Below are 21617 nucleotides of genomic sequence, written 5' to 3'. Positions count from 1 at the left end.
CAACGACAAGATCTGGAACGAAAAGCTGGCCAGGGTGGATAATGCACATTCAGACCTATGGAAAATTGTCAAGTCGCTAAAAAACAAACCTGTAACGATTCCACCTCTTCTTAAGCCAGACGGCACCATGACTTCAAATGCTACCGAGCAATGCAATGAATTAGCTTCTGCATTTTTTCAAAACATGTGTCTAACTGCAAATTGGAGCGACGATGAAACAAATGAAGTGGTAATGAAATCCCTTTCGGAACTTAATTCATACCACAGTACCCAGCTACATCATCCTGTTCGCCCTCGCGAAATTTGGAAGCACTTAAAAAGTTTTAAATGCCGCAAATCTCCAGGCGTCGACGGTATCAACAACTCACTGCTAAAAAACATGCCCCAAAAATGCATAGTACTACTTACCAAGATATTTAACGCTTGCCTCTTCTTAGGCTATTTCCCCTCATGCTGGAAACTAGCAAAAGTTATAGGTTTAAAAAAATCGGGTAAAGACGAAACCATTCCCTCTAACTACCGCCCTATTAGTTTGCTCCCTTCCCTAGGGAAGCTACTAGAACGCCTTATTCGTGATCGTCTTCTAAAATACACAAAGCATATAGATGAGCAGTTTGGTTTCCGACAGTCTCACTCGACCATTCAACAACTTGCCCGTGTAACCCACCATATTGCTCATAATCTTAATCTGAATACACCCACAGGCATGTTTCTACTGGATATCGAAAAAGCGTTTGATACCGTCTGGCATAATGGACTATTACACAAGCTAATTAAAAACAACGTTCCCTTAGATTTAGTCAAATTAGTACAGTCCTATCTCAGAAATCGTAAATTTAGAGTTCATATTCAAAATTCCACCTCAGATTATTACAACGTCCCTGCAGGCGTGCCCCAGGGCTCTGTACTGGGCCCAATATTATTTATTGTATACATTAATGATATACCTAAACAGCCCCATACTCAACTTGCATGTTTCGCAGATGATACTGCATCACTTGCATCGTCTAAAGATGAAGAGCTGGTGATAGCGCGCTTGCAAATGAGTATTGACCTTATGTGTCAATATTTTAAAAAGTGGAAGCTCAAGCTTAATGAGTCAAAAACCGAAGCCATTTTCTTTACTAGGAAACGAGCCCTGCCCAGGCAACTCTTAACTATTGGTGGATACCCTATTAAGTGGAAAAAATATGTGAAGTATCTTGGTGTTACCATCGATAGCAAAATTAACTGGAGTACCCATGTTGAAAACCTAAAAGTAAAGGGAATAAAAGCGATAAATGCTCTCAGCCCCATACTCTAAATCGAAAGAGCAATCTAAGCCCAGGCACTAAGTTGAAAATTTATTATACTCTAGTGCGTCCCTGCATTACATACGCTGCCCCAGTATGGAGCGGCACATGCGTAACTAATTACAAAAAACTTCAAGTGGTACAAAACAAAGCTATTAAAATAGCTTTTAAAACCCCCTACCTTACTAACCTTAAAGAACTACACATATCTATTAATTTTCCTCCCATACAAGATTATATACAAAAAATTACAATATCATTTTATCTTCTTAAAAACTACAACCATGCTAATAAACTCATATCGTTAATTGGAAGATCCCGACTACACAACCTATCTTATAAATCGACATATCATAGTTACAGATTACCCCATCACTATATTCTCAACAGTGATGACGCACCGGCCGTTTGAATGCTGTTTGTTGCGACCACCGTCATTTTGCTAATCTACCTGCAACTATTTAATAGTTTTAATTTGGTGTTTTATTTATAGTTTTAAATGCTTAAAATGTAAACTACACAAAGTGAACATAATCTGTGACTTAGTGATAACAATATAAAGTGTAATAAGCCTTAATAGAATTATAATACTTACCTACTTAGTAGTGAGTAATAATTAATGCGTAATGTTACAATAGGCATGGTGTCTGTGTAAACAATTTGGTTATATCCTAATATTTTCACTGCTGTATGCCCCTGACTGTGTCTTGGTATGTACAAATATCCATTGTTATTTTTATGATAATAAAGACTTTTAAAAATCAAATCAATCAATCACTCCCAAATCTTATAAATTCCGCACATATTACAGTCGGCAATTTTAACCCAATTCCTGGCAACACCAAGACTTGTTGTGTGTATAAACCAGCCAGTGGAAGTGTGCTCAATGCCGAGCACCGACGCGGCTGGCCTGTGCCGCGCGATCGCCCTTTGTTTGTTTACCTCCACGCAACACGCGTCTTTGTGTTCCAATTTCAAAACTTTTAAAAACAAATCTACTCCATCAGCCAGTGCTTTTACTTCTTATTTTGAATCGTAGAGTTCTACCATGAGAGTGATGCGAGTGAATGTTCGTAGTGTCAACAGAAAGTGACAAAATGGTGTGTGGTACTGATAATACTGGTTCTGAGTCCCAAGACACTAATTCGACATCTGTGCTTGAGGAATCTATTAATATTGCCTTCCAAGATATACATTATTCTGTACGCAATGGGTTCTTCACTAGAGGTAAGAACCTGCCTTAACTTCGTTTGTTTATTTTTGACTCTATGACGCTTTTGTCTATGTTAAAAATAGTGTAGCCTTTGTTTAAATGTAGAGTTAAGTAGTTTATAAATAAACAAAGATTAACATGTCAATGTCAATAACCGAAGTCATTAACTAAATAGGCTCCGATTCTAATTAATTAACCTTTGTTTTAAATGTTATCAAAGTAGCTAAGCTACGAAGGACAGATAATCACTTAACTCATTTACTGTTTATCTCTTACATTGTACTGAATCTTACCTATATTGATACAGGACCTACTATAATGATTTGTTAATAACTAATTAGGTACGACACATTTCCTCCGATAACAACGCTTGTATGGCAACTGAAATGATAAGAAAAATCATCTATATTTGTATAGTTGTAGTATTTTTCATACTTAGGCCTTGTCCTATTGTAAATTTATAGGAGATTTAATAGCATTTCATTGCTATGTACAAAAGTAGTATTCAAACACAGGTATACATTAAAAAAAATAAATCTCAATTCAAAAGTATTTACAGCACTGATCATTTCACATTAACATTACAATGACAAACTTGGTCTTTTGGGTGTGGCTTTATTTACAAAGTGAAGTCTATCAATGTGACATATTTTATTCTTTAATTTGTTTCATAATAAGGCGTCATCAACAATAATTTTAATAAAGTTGAAATTAAATTCACATTTGAAAACAAAACCAAGAACGATGTGTAATAACAGCTCTATACATATATTTCCTCAGAACTGACTGACAAGAGAACTGAAGGACCTTTGACTGATCGGTGGCAGCCGCCGACAGCCCGAATTGGTTTTCGATTATATGCACATGATATTGACTCCTATTTCTTTCCTACAAGATGCAAAATCCAAGTGCATTGTTTAAGGCTCTTACGATTCAATGATTCGGGTGTTTCCGGGAATACGACAGTTTGCGAAGATTTGCATGCGCATTATTAATATGGGAGAACTGTATAATTCCTTTGACGTTTAATACCTTTCCCTGATTACGATCTTACCTTCTATGGAGAAATTGGGGCTTATGCTACGAAGCTCGTAGCAAACATTGCTACGATTAGCTACGACTCGCTACTCATCGTTTGTAATTAAATTGCAATAGCAAATTTTTTTGTATGGATGATTTTTATTTACAATGCAATAGCATAAAGTGCTGATTTTATTCATCTGACCTCTGACCCTACACCATGCCTAATCTAACGTGGGCTTAAGCAAAACGGAGTATGTATAACAAATGGCCAAGGCCCACATCTTTCCTGTGACAGTAAAATACAACAATAAAGCTAATTTAAAATGCACACTGAATACTATCAACATTTTACACCTACATGTGTTTAGTTAGAGAACATTCAACGGATAAGTGGCTAGGCTTGTTCTCCATCTCGTATTATCATCATCTGAACCGTCAAGTAGGGGGCCGTCCATTAATCACGTGAGGTCGTTTTCCTCATTTTTTGACCCTCCCCTCCCCCCTGGTGATATTTGGTGAGGTTTGGGACCAAAGCTCAAGCAAAAATTAATACACGTGATGTCTAACGAGAACCCCCCCTCCCCCCTCGTGATGTTTCGTGAGGTTTTCAGTACAATGTTTGGTGCAAGTCACCCTAAATGTAACGAGATACATAGTCGTAGTAAACTCAGCAGCTTCAGCGTCCTGAAATTTTGTTTATCTTGAGCTGGAGCGATGCTCCTGGTCCCAACCAAAGACCAGGTCCCAACTGGCCACTGCTTTCCTCTTTCATAATATTATCTATGGGACTAGTTTGATACATACTTATAACTTTCTACGTTCTACGTGGCATTGCAAAGGGCAAAGACACTAATAATAATAACCAATTCCTAATACACCTAGAGGTATTTGATAAAGGCCTTATATTAAAATTGTACCATAATGATCAGCTGGCCACCTGACTAAGGCTATTTACCTACTGGCCTTGGCAATTACTAAACTAACACTGAGTGATTATATTTATCAGTACGCTAAACCTTATTATCATAGGATTAAGAAAGATTAATTTATATTTCAATTATTTTAAAAATCTTTAATTGATATGATAATATTCCCGCAGGTTAACATTTTCATGTGCGTTTACATAAAAAACACGTGTTATAAATGTAATGACCATAATTATAGTATATTATCGCAAGTCAATGAACTTTACAGCATATAGACCTATAATATTTGGATGATATTGAATATTGTTCCGTGCGGCGGCCTCCAAGACGGAAATCAGCAGGATGATTGCCAACCTTCGCTAGGAGACGGCACAAGAAGCAGAAGAAGATTGAATAGATGACCATCAAGAAATAGGTGATCTCTTAGAGGTCCACAGACGGACCGTATCGCAACGACCGGCTGCGAGCAGTTGCTGATGCGATTGCAGACGGTTTTTGTGGTGCAGCCCGTCTGATTTATAGCCATGTTTCAGTAAACTTTCGGAAATATAACAAGTTGTACCTAAAACATAAAAGATAACTTTAGTAAAAACAGTTAGTGCGGGTACTCTTTAACAATTAGCATTAAGTACATAATTATATTTCGTATTTTAACTAACACATTGAGTTCAAAAGTGCCATTCCGTTATAGGACCTTAAGACAGAATGTTTTAGTCGAATCTCTCACCGACCGATTTGTGCAAGAAAGAATTAAATTATGTAACCAGCTTTATTTGTATTGCAAATGAAATGAGATACTTATTATGACGGCTTTTTGCCCAATAACATCGGCCATACGAATGTATTTGGATTTGATTACTTATCGTATTTCTGTAGTTCACCCTTGGTACCTACTCCTATATTAAAACATTTGTGCAATAAAAAAACGTAAAATTCCACAATGGAAAATATGAATTCCCTCCAAATCTAAGAATAAGAACTACTGAATAGCACATCATGATGTTATGCGGTAACTGGCTACTACGAGTAGTAATACCTAACTGGTAGTAATTTATTTCTTATGTCGTTTCAAAACAATTACTTAGGTAGGTATCATGAAAATTGCATATTTTTATTTTTTATTTAATTTCGGTAATCAAGTGTAATTAATTCAAGCAACAGAAACCTTAGACGGAAAGGTCAAATGTAGCAAGGATACAGTGATAAGGACGATGAATGACAAGCAGCTCATACAATCTCATACACAGAGGATTTTCCTCCTAATGTGTCGAATTTGCAATTCTTTTCTTCTATTGTAGTATACAATATACTTGGTTCATTGCAGTATTGGTGCCTAAGTTATGCATTCTTAGTGAACTTTGTTGTGGCTTGCTAAGTACCTACTTGTCTTCCAAAATATATTTTATTATTAAAATACATATAATATTAATTATGTCGCAGGATGATTTGATTTCGTGATTTTAGGCAGTGGTGAAATTCTAGGCCAGTTTGCTCTAAGGAAGATGCTTCCCTTTGCTTTGGACGAATATGTGCTCCTAACATGCTCGCTTTCCTCGATTTTCTTGAAACCTCGAGTTATTAAATCCTCCCAGGACAAAAACTAAATTAAAAATATAATATGAGGATTGCATAATATTTGTAATTTAAAGAATATGCAGAACCAAAAGCCATACTGCGTAATTTGGGTACTCGTGTACTTACCACAAATAGACTTACATAAATAAGTAAGATAAAACTAAATGCATAATTGCATTATGTTTAGTAAACTTGTGTAAGATTTGTTATAATTATGTTGTTTATTCTACAGAAAAGTTAAATGCAGAATAATATTTTCTTGCCTTACACTTATGTAGTCTAGTAGTCTGACGTTAATAAATTTCATAATATGATTAGAAAACAAACTGATAAATAAGAATTTACGTAGTTTTTATATATTCTATTCTCTATTCTATTCTCTGTGGGGGTGTAAGTACCTGCACCTGGCTCTCTCGAGTGGAACCTTTGTCCCCAAGGTCTCAACTGCCTTCCTAAGCTTGGACCATTTCCCACCACGCTGGTCCACTGCGGGTTGGTGGGTTCACATATCTATCACACTATCAAACATTTGTGTAAGTATACCTAAGTATATTTATTTGTCTTAGGTACTTGACCTACCATGCACTGTTGCTCTACTCCAATTTTATTCATTATGATCATGACTCACAACACAACGCTATCTATTGTTCTTCTCATTAGAACAAAGCGAATTGTACTTTAGGACTTAGCACATTTCGATAAAATCGAACTGGTACCGACAGCAGCGCAATCGACAATTTTACTTATACAAACTTATAAGCATTTTAAACTTACTCTGTTTCATTCAATTGTTTTGTCTCGTTTTATTTTATAATGTTTGCATTCGTACAAATAAAATGTTAGACCTCTACCTTACCTCGTAGACCTTACTTACACATATATGTATACATATACTTATTTATTTTTATCCTAAATGAAGAGAGGGTTATATACTTATATATGACTTCGACGTAGATCTTTGTGTATATGTGTCTGTCTGTTCCATCGCACTGAATTGTGAATTTGAATAATCTGATAAACTGATTAGTTTTTATTGTAGTACGACGGGACAACGAGTGCCCTTAGACATATGTAGTCGTTTTATCAGTACTTTGAACGGTAATAACAACAAATACTGTAATGCACAAATTCCACAGAATTCTTGCCAATTCGAACCATACTCTAAGATGAGCTTAATAGATGTATTGTATATTCTTGGTACTTGAATAAATGAATTCAATTATTATTATTATTTTAAGAACGCGCGTGCACGCGTTGTCATCCTATCTCTCACTTCCGATAATTTCACGCAAGCCTCAACTCTACCGTCACAGCAAAACAAAAGATAACAAACTAGAACTGCGCACAATATCACACACAAGTATAACTAAAGTAGCTTCATACTCATAAAGTATAAATAGACGCCTGAGTACTGTAAAAACGCTTATCCTAACTAATAATATTAATTAATAATTAAATAATTATTATAAATGCGAAAGTAACTGTGTCTGTCTGTCTGTCTGTTACTCTTTCACGCCAAAACTACTGAACGGATTTGAATGAAATTTGTTATACATATGGTCTAGTCTTGACAACCGAATGGCGCAGTGGTTAGTGACCCTGACTACTGAGCCGAAGGTCCCGGGTTCGATTCCCGGCTGGGGCAGATATTTGTTTAAACACAGATATTTGTACTCGGGTCTTGGGTGTTGATATTTATATTTAGTATCTATCTATCTATGTATTTGTGTAGATATATCAGCTGTCCGACACCCATAACACAGGTTCTGCCTAGCTTGGGGTCGGATGGCCGTGTGTGAGATGTCCCCACATATTTATTTATTTATTAGTCTAGAGTCTAGACCTTGAGAAAGAACATAGGCTACTTTTTATCCCGGAATTCCCACGGGAACTTTTTAAGGCGAAGCGAAGCTCGCGAGAACAGCTAGACACAATCTCTTAACTAGAAACTTGGAACGACCAATATGTAATCATTGTATTCTATCAGAAAACTTTCACAACCTTGACCAAATATTAAAGCTTGAGGCCCGAGGCTCTTGCCTTAACTGTTTTAGAAAATTGGACTCATCATAAATTCATATCGAAAACTAATGTATTATGTTTTTTTATCTTTATCTTCGGAACATAAGTCAAGTAGTTCCCTCGTTTGAAGTGCAATAAGTACTTACAGTTGATCTTGACTCCAACTATTTTGTCAAAAGAATTTGTATGAAGTTGTTTAGGATTTAACACCGCATATACCGTAAGTTATGTGTATTGTGTGACTGAAACTGCTTTGATAAAAAAAATAATGTCACCACTCTCGAGTATATAATTTAAATTATAAAACTGTATTGATAATAGAAGGGCATTGTCATCCATATTTCACGTAAACTTTTTACGCTTTATTTTAAAAAGTTACATTATACATAATATAATTAATCGATGATTAAGTAAAATATAACAAGGTGATACGCGGTGATGACGCATGAATGGGAAGTACCTTCAATACTGAAGCGATTTTACTGAAAGGCGATTTACGTTTAACAACCAATGAAACCAAAACATCTGAATTAAATGAACCCACTAAGATTAATATGAATAATATATGCAGACTTTTGTTTAATAAATTAATATACTTAACAAAAACTTATGTAAGGTTTTTCTTTTGTTTTTACCAATCTTCAAATACTTTTCTTCGGTATAAGTATGTAGCAAGCAAGTAAGCAGGCAATGCATGAGTCATGAATTGCAGCATGATTCACAAAATCAATTAATTTTTGGTTTATTTTGATGACCAACATTCATTTTATAAATAAAACATGAAATATTTATAACGCAATCTTATCAATAGATACTTCTGATTACGATCTTATAGATTTTTTGTTATAAGTAGGTAACTAGTAAGGTTATTCTTTAAATTCTCTATGTCACAGATGTGTTATTTACAAGAATACAGTCATAATTTAACGTGACTCCCAGTATTGATATTGAAATGTTATCTCTATATTTTGAGGTTATCGGCACTCTATTTTATATATTGTTTTTATTTCCTCACAATTTTGACAGTAAAGTATTGAATACTATAAATTCAAACACTACAAACATTAATTATATAATGTAACTATACGATCCAACACTCTGTTTAATAAACGAAAAGCTACATAGCCTTCTGAAATTATTGGTTTTGTTTGATTTAATTTACTGAAAACAAAAATTAAAAAAATAAATAATATAGGTACAATGTACATACCTTATGATTATCAACAGTACTTAAATAAATACACCTTCATTGAATTCCTTTCATTTTTTTAACATTAGGGTCGGCATAATAAGTTTTATTTATTTTTATTTATTTAAAGTATTTATAAAATATCAGAAAAGTGTGAAAATATTAAAATAGCACACGGGTCGCGAATTTAGAGAGTGACTTCCCAGCTGCCTTACCACCATTGACACATTAGCAATATCAATAAAACTTACGCAGCATCGTTTATATGTCTCGGATCTCCATACAAATTATACCTGCTGTACCTCATGTGTTTATCTTCCTGCAGGTCACAAGCAGATCCTGGCGGGGGTGTGCGGGGAGGTGGCGGCGGGGGAGCTGACCGTGCTGGTGGGGCAGTCCGGCGCCGGCAAGAGCACCCTCATGGACATCCTGGCTGGCTACACGTGAGTAGCTGATGATGAAGATTGAAGAAGAAGGCATCCACAGTCCATTTGTGAAGTCATGAAAATCATAATACATACAGTCATATTAAGACCGATTTGAAACTAATTATTTAAAAAGGTATTTTATCGATCTACTTAATTAGTTAAATTAATTACGTGCCGTTTCCGTTTTCATGACTATATAGATGGAGTGCAGAGCTTAAGTAAAAGGGGAGTGGGCAAGGGCAATTCATACTGCACTACTACTCATGACTCATTCTCGTACATGAACAAAATTTCGCTTCGCAAACATTATAAAGAAGTATTTGAAAGGTTAAAATGGAAACTTGTGCAACATAGTTTCCAATAACAATGATTTATCTATGACATCCTACTCTCCTGTACTCTATGCTCTTCCACCTAATTTCTAGGTCTACGTCTAGAATGCTATCCAATCAACTTCCTTTTGATGAGGAAATAAAATAAATTTATTAATCAAAGCGATAATCACGCTATCAAACGCTTGTGAATTGTGAGTGTTACTCAGATAAGTTGCAGCTAGACAGCTTGGATTATGTACATAATGCACCATAAAGATAAAAGTAAACAGGCAACACTTCACACGAATGTAGTGCGACAGTACTTAGAGCATGAAATATACCGTTTTTTTGGGAATACATATATTAATTTTACCAAAACCCGAATTAAAATAAACACAAGGTGTTTACTAAATTGAGGTACTTATTATTAAATGGGTGATGGAGGAAGTTACACCCGGCGTAGTATTTGCAGTCGATTGAACCCTATAATCTCTTATCCGAAATTCAACCATGTCTGAGATATTTGAGAATTATTGAGTGATTATGAGTATTTTAGTTTTGGCCAAAATATTATGTTTAAAACCATAAATTAAAAGAACTTGCCATTTTAGAATCATTTCTGGAATTGAAAGGAATACATCGTCTTAGTAGATATTATTAAAGCGATCGCTTATAAAAACCTGATAATGATAAAAAGGCCATGCTCAGTTACATAACACAACACAGCTGTTCAACCATGTCAATAGTTCGTATATAATAAAATTGATTGTTCCCTTATCAATGAGCAAATTAAGTGATAGGATAGGAACATAACTGGCCATGATAATACATTATGTATATATTTATAATGTTAATATAACAGACTTCTTATCAGTTGTAGTGTGTTTGAGGCAATGCCTTTTAAGTGTGTATTTTAAGCTGCTACTTTGACCACATTAGTGAGAGGTATGATTAATTGGTATTGTGATAGCGGTGTCCCGATATGAAATCCAATATTATTCCTATGATACATAGGTACATGCAAATACTTATTAGTATATCATTCGGGTTCGAGCGGTCACTAGGGCAAATGAAAGCCGAAAATCGAAACAAAATCATTACTTATTCCGTATCCCACGCTACACTTGAGAATTTAAAATACACTCGCGAGCAATGAAAAGGTTCCACCTGCAATCACCGTTCCATATTATGTCACTGGAACTTTCGAATTATTAACTAACTGCTGAAAATACGAACTTATTTTTTTTTTTACTTGTTTAGTCCGTTAAAATCCTATAATCTAAAAAGAAATCCCTATTCAGCTTTCAACTGCAGTCAATATTCCTTGTACCAAACAATTGAACAAGTACCTTTAAAAGACACCAATCATCTTTCACAAAGGATATTAAAAAGTTAAAGGACATTGCTCATTCGATAGGTGAATCATAAAGAGTCCATCAGCTTTAACAAAGGTTCAGTTAGCGGTGGCTTTGAGCACATTCTTAACCTCAAAGGCATAAGTAACATTTCCGATTGCCTCTATCCGGCATAGCAACAAGCACTTTAGGCCTGTTGAGCAGTTTCCTTTATTCCTCTTATTCTTGAGACAAGATGTCTGAAGATTAAATGCAATGCAATAAAATGCTTGGTTGGATGAAGAATTCTGTAATGTTGTTAGGTTTTTAATTAACTAACTTGACTAAGTATGCTTCCTGGTTAGTCTTTGTCTGTTTGGAAAATAAATGATTTTTTAAATCAAACATAAAAAATACCAACCAGGTATTTTATTGCAAATAACGAAGCGTAGCGCAGTTAGTGTTACTAATGAAACTGTTATGCCTAAGATCCGTGATTTGATTTCAACCAAATGGATCAAAAAAGACTCTAACAAGTGCATTCAATTTCAAAATCATGCACATTTTTTCTACCACCACTGCAAAGCACTTCAAGCGGCCTTTTATCAAAAAGCAAATCCAACCATTTCAATACTTTTTTGAATTCCAAGCTCTTCCGCAAAATATCTACAAGCTGCCAGCAATAAAATTCCTCAAAAAACTAACCCAGCAACAGCAATCCTTCAAAACCATGCTTCGAATTTCAAAACGCAACTTTTTTCTTAACCCCCAGAGCACCAACAAGCGGCCAGCTCCTCGTGAACGGGCGCCTCCGCGACGACAAGTGGTTCCGCCGGCGCTCCTGCTACATCATGCAGAATGACCAGCTCCAGGACATGCTGACTGTCGAGGAGTCCCTGAACGTAGCGTGTGACTTGAAGCTGGGAGCCCATGTGAGCCGGGAGCAGAAGTGCAGGCGAGTAAGTAAGCGGGAATTTGTTGTTATCGTCAAATAAATACCGTACGGGTCGATCTAAATGAAACCGTTTAAAAAAAGAATAGACTGGTGAATATTTTGATGGATGCGGACGGACAGTGGTCCCTTGGTATAGTCGGGTCCACCAAGTGACCAAATATAGGTAGGTACAATAAAATTTAAAGACTGTAGGCATTTTGTAACGCATAGGCACGCAGAAAATAAATGGATAAATTATCTAATTCTTTAAAGGTACTTAATGCTGTAAATATGTATAATATTATGAACATATTTCTCCACAACAATGAGGAAGTCATAGCCAGTTCTTAGTAACATGTCGCAGTAACTTTCCTGGATTCCTTGCACATGCCATGGCGACTCGTATAAAGTATTTACAACAGACATAAGTAAGTCGAAGGTCCAGCTTCAGCAATAATTAACATTAACATCAACCTACCTAATTAATAACTTATAACACCTTATTTTTTCGGTCAGTGGTTCAAATACTACGAACACCAAATATTTTACCGATCATAGAGGCCATGTTTCATAACCTTACTCAGTCCATAATCAGTGCCTGCTTGTGTAATATGATAACAATAATATTACAAGTACCTAGTTAGGATATCGCAGAAAGGTTAGCGGTTGACGGTGTAGCGTCTCAAGCCCGCTACAAAAACCAAAAATGATAAAATTAATGCATCATCATCATGCGTCTCATAAACTGAAGTAGAGGTTTTGTGTTATTCCTATGTTTTATTTTATTTTACCATCAGTAGAACGCGCCACTAGAGTTTTTACTTTTATGCATAAAAATAATGATGATCATTTATACGTACAATAACTATACTCTATCGACTAAAGAGTGCCACTGATATTTGCGATTAGCTTCAATTGAAGCGTGGGATACTATATCCTGTCGTCTACCGTGTACCTTCACAGCTACATCAACATCTACCGTAGTACCTTTAACTCTTACATCCTAAGAGCTAAAGTTCCTTGTAGACTTTGTGAGAATATGTCTCCACAATTCAAGCGTGGTAGGCCACGTGTCTTTCTCCGTTTATCACGAATTCCTTAGTTGATGGTATGTCTGACGTGACGGTAGATTCATTATTGGTGTGTCATGTAATTTGCGACTTCATCTCTTTATAAGGGGATATCCTGTCGGATGTGGGAAGACGTTGATGATATGAATTAACAAAGGCAGCGAAATAGTATGTAATGTTAGTAGAATTTGAGCAGAATACTCGTATGTATGAGCTAGTGCAACATAGTTACTTTGCTACCAAAAGCTATGGTTCTTCTAAAGTCGATCCATGCATATTACTAGGGACAGGTTGCCAGTACTAGTTAGAAACCAAGGAACTAGCTTTTTATAGTTCTTCTAGGGAAAAATCCAGTAGTGGACGCTCCAACAATCGCAAACTATCGCTAATAATGACGTAGATGATGTTAACAATCATAACGATAAAGATAATAGCTTAACTCAGATAGTGTCAGAGCTAGGGTTGTGCTCGGCACGAGTGACGCAGACTGAGCTTTTTACAGTTCTTCTTGGGAAAATTCAGCAGTGGACGCTCCAACAATCGCCAACGCTAATAACTAATATGATTAAGTAGAATGTCACGATGATGATGATAATAACTAGCTTAACACACAGCACATCCATCTAACTAGACACACCTCAACTTCCAGGTGGTAGAGATAGTGTCAGCGCTAGGACTGTGCTCAGCGCGAGTGACGCAGACGCGAAGCCTGTCAGGGGGCGAGAGGAAGCGGCTCGCCATCGGGCTCGAGCTGGTCAGCGACCCGCCTGTCATGTTCCTGGATGAACCTACCAGGTAATCAGTGTTCTAGAGTAACTAGATTTTGAGTCAGGACCTTCTTACCAAAACGTTGAAGTTCCTCGATCTTCTGTGTATAGGCTTTTTCAAGTATGACAGTGTAGAAGAAGGTCATCTAAATACTCGTATTACTGAGGTATACAAAAAATCATAGTAGTTAAGTGTGCTTGATAACACTATAATGTATTTATCAGTTGATGTACAAGTAGGGGAACCCGGGGTAAGATGGGGTCACGGGGTAAGACGGGACCCCCCACATATATGCAAAACTATACATCTTAGGAATCTGAGCCAATAGAAAGGCTTAAATGATTGACCTTTAGTGCGCCAGTGACGGCAGGTGTGAGCGCATGCGTTTTTTGTGTAAGCTCAATTGTTTGTTTTTGCGTAGTGTCCATGTTATTTTTGACCGGTAGAAACAACGTCACAACACAGTAAGTAAAACAGTGCCATTTTTGGTAATTGTGTCTTTTTATTTAAGGTTTGGTACGCTTTGTTTAAATATGTGCAAAATCACTTTAACATTGGAAATATTTTTTTATGAATTATTTTTATAAAAAAATATAACGTGGGGCAAGACGGGGTATTTTTGGAGGGGCAAGATAGGGTACGGATCTAGCTTGGTTAAGTTTTTTTTTTCTCCAACCCGATATTTGACATTGTAGAAGGGCTCTAAAAAGGCTACAGGGAAGTTGGCTAAAAATACAAAGCAGATACTGCCTACGAAGAAGAATAACAACGAAAATGACTGTGTCTACCTCTACTTGAGGATATCAACAGTCCTACTTTAAATCTAAGGAAGAGTGGGTCGGATTTCAAAGGCGCAGGCGGTGGGCTCACACTGCAGGTGCTGGTATTGACGATAAAATCACAGAAGAAGTGTTGTTTGTCTGTTTTGTGCCCCACATAGTATACTTACCTCATCTTACCCCGTACATGGGGCAAGATGGTTTATTTCCCATTTTTTACATTTCTTAAAATAAGTCAATTGTAATCATTACTTTTTTGGCAAAAGCTGTGCCAAAGTGTTCATCATTAAGTTCCTAATGAGCCATAAATAATTGATAACGTTGTGGTTATAAATACCTGTTGTTTTTTTTACTTTCCCTTAGCGACCCCGTCTTACCCCGGGTTCCCCTACATTAGGTCTCTTTCTGCAGGTTTCTTCGCGAAGTGACCTTTAAAATGATAATTCAAATACGGATAGGGATAATTCAATTGTCGCTATCATTGTACATGCGTAGTGAAAGTCCGATGAGGAAATTAATATTTAATCTAGCATAGTGACGTGATGGGCCAGGTGCTGCCCTAATCCATCACTATTGGTATCGCTTACATTGTTACAAAGACACTTGTCACAATGAAAATCCGTCATTGATACGACCCAGACCTTCATTAAGTCTACATTGCCTAAAGATTAGTTTACTGATTAATCGACATTGTAGTAGCATAAATTAAGATAAAATAAATACTTCCTACGTGCGTTTTGCAGCCTTTTCCTGTAACCGAAAAAGTAGCCCCGTTTTTGAGATGTTTGTAGCAAGAAGTCCTTACAACACCACAACATTTCTACCCAATCCATCCTCCATTCTAACCCAAGCCCCTCCTAATTCCAGTGGCCTGGACAGCTCAATGTCGAAGCAGATCATCTACCTACTCCAACTGCTGGCGCGGCAGGGTCGCACGGTGGTCATCACACTGCACCAACCCTCGGCAGTCCTGCTGCAGATGATAGACCGGCTCTACGGCATGGTGGGCGGCCGCTGCGCCTACATGGGGTCAGTCCCGATGCTGCTCCCGTTCCTGGAAGGCATGAACTTGAAGAGCCCCCCTTTTCACAATCCAGTGGATTTTTGTAAGTGTTTTGGGATTCTGTTGGTGTTTTAGTAAGAGGTCTCGTTGTAGAAGAAATTATGAGAAAGAAAGATATTCTTGCTTTTAGTCTGCAAATATTTTTATATCTATGAATATCTTCACGTAAGTGGGTGAACAGCAGAGCTAGCTCATTATGATAATTTGGTTTGAATGCCAGTCTGGTCGTGTAGGTAGAGTAAGATTGCTTCTTCCGCAATTTCTTAGTAATGTACGGTATGCTACAAGGATATGTAAAGATACAACAATATCATATTATTCAACTTTCCCCGAGTTTCTATACTTAGGTACCTTATATTTGTATATTTCGGAATATATATTTTAAAGGTCCTTAAGAGTTATCGGCAATCAGCCATTGTAGAGTGCAATGAACCACTTAGTCAACCCGGTTTGTATTTTATATGCGCATATTTTATGCCAAATCAAGCCAAACTTTCCTAATTAATATACATCGGTCACTCTACTCACTCTTAACCTCCGTCCGAAAGAAGAGTGATAAGTTGTTAACAAATTCATTCTATTAAGTACCAGATGAACTGGATTATAGACTAGAAACAACAATCATGTTGAGAATCTACCAGAAGGACCATTATCGGCCAAAAGTAAAGGGGGTGAAACATTTGCCTCTATCTACTTGATTTATGTAGGTTATTGATATAACTGATTTTCTTTGTTTTCAGTTATAGAAATGATGTTAGAAAATACAAACCTGTTCGTAAGGTCAGCACAAAATGGCAAAAACACGCAATGGATAGCCAACATCCCTCACGTGAGTCCGCAAATCAACAATGAAGATGATTTAATTGGTAATTTCCTGTTTTATCCACCAAAGTTAATACTGTTTGAACTTGAAAATATCTTAGTAAGAATGGAATGTTACATTACTTACAGGTAAAAGTAATTTAAATTTATACGAAGAGATAATATCGATCACTGCCCTGCCGCCCCCAAAAGAAGACGAGACTAGTAAAACGTTATTGAAGCTCAAGACGACATACTCGACGTCATCGTGGACACAATTCTGCACGCTGACCAGAAGATCTCTGCTGGTAAGTTACACTTGCTTATTAAATTAGAACCAGAATCCTGAAAGTTTTTACCACCTACAACCAAGTTTTTGTTTTTGTTATCAGGACCTAGAGCCAATCTTATGGAGAAGATTGGCTCTCATCTTTGCCTTAAAAATAATACTTTTGGAAATGTTCTTGCATTCATCTTTGCCAAATGCCCAAATATTTCAACAAAATTGGATTTTATGATCCGTAAAACCTCTCAGCCTCTTATGCACCTTCCACCAATACCCTCCACAGATCCTCTGGCGGCACCCGACCTACACGCGCATGATCCTCGCGGTCCACTGCGTGGTGGCCGTGTTCATCGGCTCTCTGTTCTACGACATCGGCGGCGACGCCATGTACGTGCGCGACAACTACAACTTCCTCTACTTCAGCCTCATGTTCCTCATGTTCACGGCTTTCAGCAGCGTCTCTATCAGCTGTGAGTATTACTTACTTAGATTTAGCTTTTTAACAGGTAGCTGTAGCTAGAAACAATGAAAACGTTGAGTACGTTTGTCGCTGCTGTTGTGTCTTCTCTTGGGTATAAATACAGACGATGGTGAACCAAAGAAAATTCGATTGTTTTAGATTTAAAAAAAAAAACTAGTTTTTCGGAAAATTCTGTTGTTTCCGTACTCCTGTATGCAGAGTTTCAATTTCATTAACTTCAATCCTTTAGTCATGCTATGAAAAAGGAGTCGATTAGTTTATTTTTATAAATTAATATTAATCCTAAGTAACTTTGAATAGTCCGGACTGACCTTTGCAATTTAGATTGACTGTTAACTAGTATTTTTTTATTTATTTTGGTGGCACTTACTGCTGCAAATTACATCGTAATTGAATAATTACCTACGCTATTCGTATAAATATGAATAAGAATTTTATTTTATAGCTTAGTTACCTATGTACATCCTTATTTAAAGAAACAATACCTACACCTACAGTCTAAAATTAAAATTTTTGTAGTATCTGTTTAAACTACCTTTTATGTCAATTATTTTTAAAATAAATTTATACAGCAACACTCATGATATTCGATTCCAGTTTGACCAGTAGGTGATAAGGTGCTTTTTTTAAAAGAAAATTATATTTATATGTATACTTCTATACCCATATACGTGCCTACACCCTGTACCATCAAACTCAACCCCACAATCAACTACAAATTACTAACTCAACCATCACCATCTATATTCCAGTCCCCCAAGAGCTACCAGTGATCCGGCGCGAGCATTTCAACCGCTGGTACACCTCCGGAGCTTACTACTCGGCCACGGTCGCCGCCTCCATCCCGACCCAGACTCTCTGCACCCTGGCGTACGCCTGCATCACGTACTACATGACGGGGCAGCCCCAGCAGTGGCTGCGGTTCCTCGGCTTCAGCTGGACGCTGATGCATGTGTCGTATGTGGCGCTTTGTTTGGGGCTGCTGAACGGGTCGTTGTTTGATGTGAAGGTTAGTTTATTGTTTCAGTATAATTAAATTTACTACATATTAATACTCGTAAAGTATCATAAAATATGATAAAATAAAATAAAGAACTGTTTTCGACGTTTAATAGAACAAAACTAAGAATGACGATTTGAGTTACCCCTTTCGCATTTCAATACCACATTTTGCAACATCTAAGGTAGTTTAGAAAAAGAAAGAAATTTAAAAGTGTATAACTTACATATTTTTGCATCCTGGTGTATCGGGGCTTCCGTTTCATTGTTACAAATCATTTATTTTCCTGTTACAAATGCTGTATATTTTTTCTAACTCAGTCTTAACTTAACCAATCTTTACTTCCAGAGCGCCGTAGTCTTCGGTCCATTCTTCATCATGCCGTTCACGATTTTCTCCGGCTTCTTCTTGCGCTACGTGGACGCTCCAGGGTTCTTCAAGTGGCTGTTCCACGTCTCCTTCCTCAAGCATGGCTTGGTCGGCCTCGTCCTCTCCATCTTCGGCATGGACCGCGGCAAGCTGCCCTGCTCTGATATCTACTGCCACTACTCCTACCCTAAACAGTTCATTGAAGATCAGGGCTGCAGTAAAGAGTCCTATCACGTCGCGGTCACCATGCTGTTTTGTACGTTTGTCGTTGTGATTCTGAGCACCTATGTGATATTAAAGTTTAGGTTGAGTCGTAAATGGTAGCTCTGGTTGAATGAAGCCTACCGCTACTTAGGTAGGTATTTAGATCGAAAGATTTTGAGATCGATAATAGTGTGACTGGCGCGTCGGTGCTGTGAAATTCGATTGGGATGCTTGGCTAGTTTGCGTGGGTATTGTACTAGTCTAATTTGTTTGTGTTTGTGGTGATTAGGTAAGTAGATTCAGAGTAGGTATATGCGATAGTATTCCCTACAAGAGAATAAGTAAAGTTGATATTGTCTTACAAGTTATTCCGGTGCATTGTAAAGTAAATTGAATTACCAACATCATTTTTGTTTTAAGCCTCTACCTACCTATCAGTTTTAGTCACCACTCCAACAAAGAACAAAATGTTATTTATGTAATGTATGATGATGAAGCCAGCAATAATTAAAACATTACGATAGATATACTTAAGTCGTTAAGTATGTGATTCCTCTTGTAAAGGAATTTCAAAAACTAACTTAGGTTTATGTATCTAAAGAAAGTGACAATATTTGTGTATAATATCGTAAAAATATAAGTGTGTTTAACATAGTGTTGTTAAGTAACTAATAATAAAATAGATAGACCAATTCCGTAGATATTTAGGACTGCCACAATTTCACAATGTAAGAAGCTTTACCTAGAAGGAATGAATGAGATTAATACAATTTTACCGAGGAACCGAACAACTAAATTTATATTAACTTTGATATTTTTTATATTAAACATATTGTTATGTAGGTAATTTCTATCTGAAGAGGTTTTATTTGTTGCCAAATCACTAGTCTAAGGCCTGACCAATTTTGCAATTTATGGAAACTATGTGATAGAATTGCAAAAAAAGGTTTATTTCATATAATTCAGCATCTCTCTACTATTGAAAGGTATTCGCAGCAACCATGTGTTTTAAATGCGATAGTAAATTAGCGTTCTAAACCGACTTCTAAAAAAGAGGAGGTGTTCAATTCGTCTGTATTTTTATGTTTTTCGATCTTCAGCGTCGATGTACGGTCACGTGCAGAGAAACCTGACCCCCTTCTCATAGTAACAATGCTTCTGAGAGGGGTCAGATTTATCTGCATTATAAGTACTATGAATTCCCTACACGCGTATCTTTTGTACAAATCTTGTCAGTTATTTAACATTCGTATTAGCAATTGCTGCCATAAAGGGTTTAAGGTCTCATTCAATTTATTTTGCTGTTAGCTAATGAACAAGTTACTGAGTTGAGAATTATAGCATTATTTAGCAAAAGTTAGTGACTGTAAGTTTTTTTTGTTGTTAGGTAGGTATATCTAGTTATCTAGCCTTGCTACAAAAACGCATGTCAAAGAAAAAGAAGTTTTGTTCATAAAAAGTGCATTTTTTAAGTAAACGTTAATTATATTAATAAATTAATTTGTATTTATGTACCTACGTATAGTTATTTTTAAGAAATAAATGCACAAAGAAAAAATATTTTACTTTAAATAAGGTTACAATCAAATTATAAAGATTTATATTCATATACTTGGGTATTGTGTTTTTTTTAAACTAACCCTAACCCTATGTTACGGTTTACTAACAATGGATTATTGCACACATGTCATTATCGGCCCGTAAAAGGTAAACATCCACCTATCAATATCGAACGTATCGTTCTAAACGGATTGTCATAAATTTCTAAATAACGGCGTCGTCAATGCCGATGAAGTGGACGCACTTGTGTGAATTTCTATACAAAGAATACTGAATGCGATGCTTCTATTGCGTACGATGCCGAAAGGTTACTGTTATCATCCACTGCTTGCCAAGGCCTCTCCCAAGGAGCGGTAAAACACCTTTTTCCTCGGTCTTCTTCATCCAGCGACTACCGGCTACTTGTCTAAGGTATTCGGTCCAGCGGGGCCGGAGGGCGTCTCATGTGTTGTAATCAACCATTTCGCCATTCTTCCTCTCAGTTACTGAGCCTTTGTAAAATGAAGAATGATATTCCATTCTATTCTTCATATCGGTCCTTCGGCCCTCCGCTACATCAGCTTGCTGACAGGGCTGCATAAGAATAATCAAATCAAAACAGTGATTTTGTGTGTCTTTTATAAACAAGAGTTGGTATTTCAAAGTCAATGACCCACCAAGGTCCTTGTAACCATACCTGTTAGTATTTACCGTTGGAGAGGATATTACTTAGTTAGTACCGAACCGATGTACTTTGCTAATATTAGAAAATCTCTACCTTTTATGATGACGATGGTGATTTGATGTATTGATTATAATTGCCCATAAACATCATCGTTTATCAATATCATAGTTACACATTTCCACCAGACGGTGATGTCCGTGAAAATTAATTCTAAAACATTAATTAAAAACTTACATAGAAATGAATAATTAAGCTCTTGGCTTTAGATTAAGATAATGTAACAAAACGATAGATATAATTTGGCTTATCTGCGTTGTCAACG

At 36.6% G+C, this 21617-nt stretch overlaps 1 protein-coding gene across 1 annotated transcript; it reads left to right on the top strand.

The window, feature by feature from the left end:
* The first annotated feature begins 2144 nt into the window (after positions 1-2144).
* Positions 2145-19249, top strand: LOC105390240 (ATP-binding cassette subfamily G member 4). The gene is made up of 10 exons (XM_048624709.1): positions 2145-2519; positions 9566-9683; positions 12089-12275; positions 13970-14115; positions 15735-15973; positions 16671-16796; positions 16882-17039; positions 17301-17487; positions 18251-18507; positions 18847-19249. The coding sequence occupies exons 1-10, from the start codon at positions 2360-2362 to the stop codon at positions 19189-19191; spliced, it is 1923 nt and encodes a 640-aa protein (XP_048480666.1). The 5' UTR covers positions 2145-2359; the 3' UTR covers positions 19192-19249.
* The last annotated feature ends 2368 nt before the right edge of the window (positions 19250-21617 follow it).

Source organism: Plutella xylostella, chromosome 12 (assembly GCF_932276165.1).
Source record: "Plutella xylostella chromosome 12, ilPluXylo3.1, whole genome shotgun sequence".
NCBI lineage: Eukaryota > Metazoa > Arthropoda > Insecta > Lepidoptera > Plutellidae > Plutella > Plutella xylostella.
The sequence above is the reverse complement of the archived record's forward strand: the minus strand, read 5'-3'. Positions and strand labels throughout refer to the sequence as shown.

Coding starts and splice junctions, on each gene's coding strand:
- LOC105390240 (XM_048624709.1), top strand. CDS start 2,360: ATGTTCGTAGTGTCAACAGAAAGTGACAAAATGGTGTGTGGTACTGAT. Junction 12,276..13,969: donor GGGAGCAGAAGTGCAGGCGA/GTAAGTAAGCGG, acceptor CTCAACTTCCAG/GTGGTAGAGATAGTGTCAGC. Junction 14,116..15,734: donor TTCCTGGATGAACCTACCAG/GTAATCAGTGTT, acceptor TCCTAATTCCAG/TGGCCTGGACAGCTCAATGT.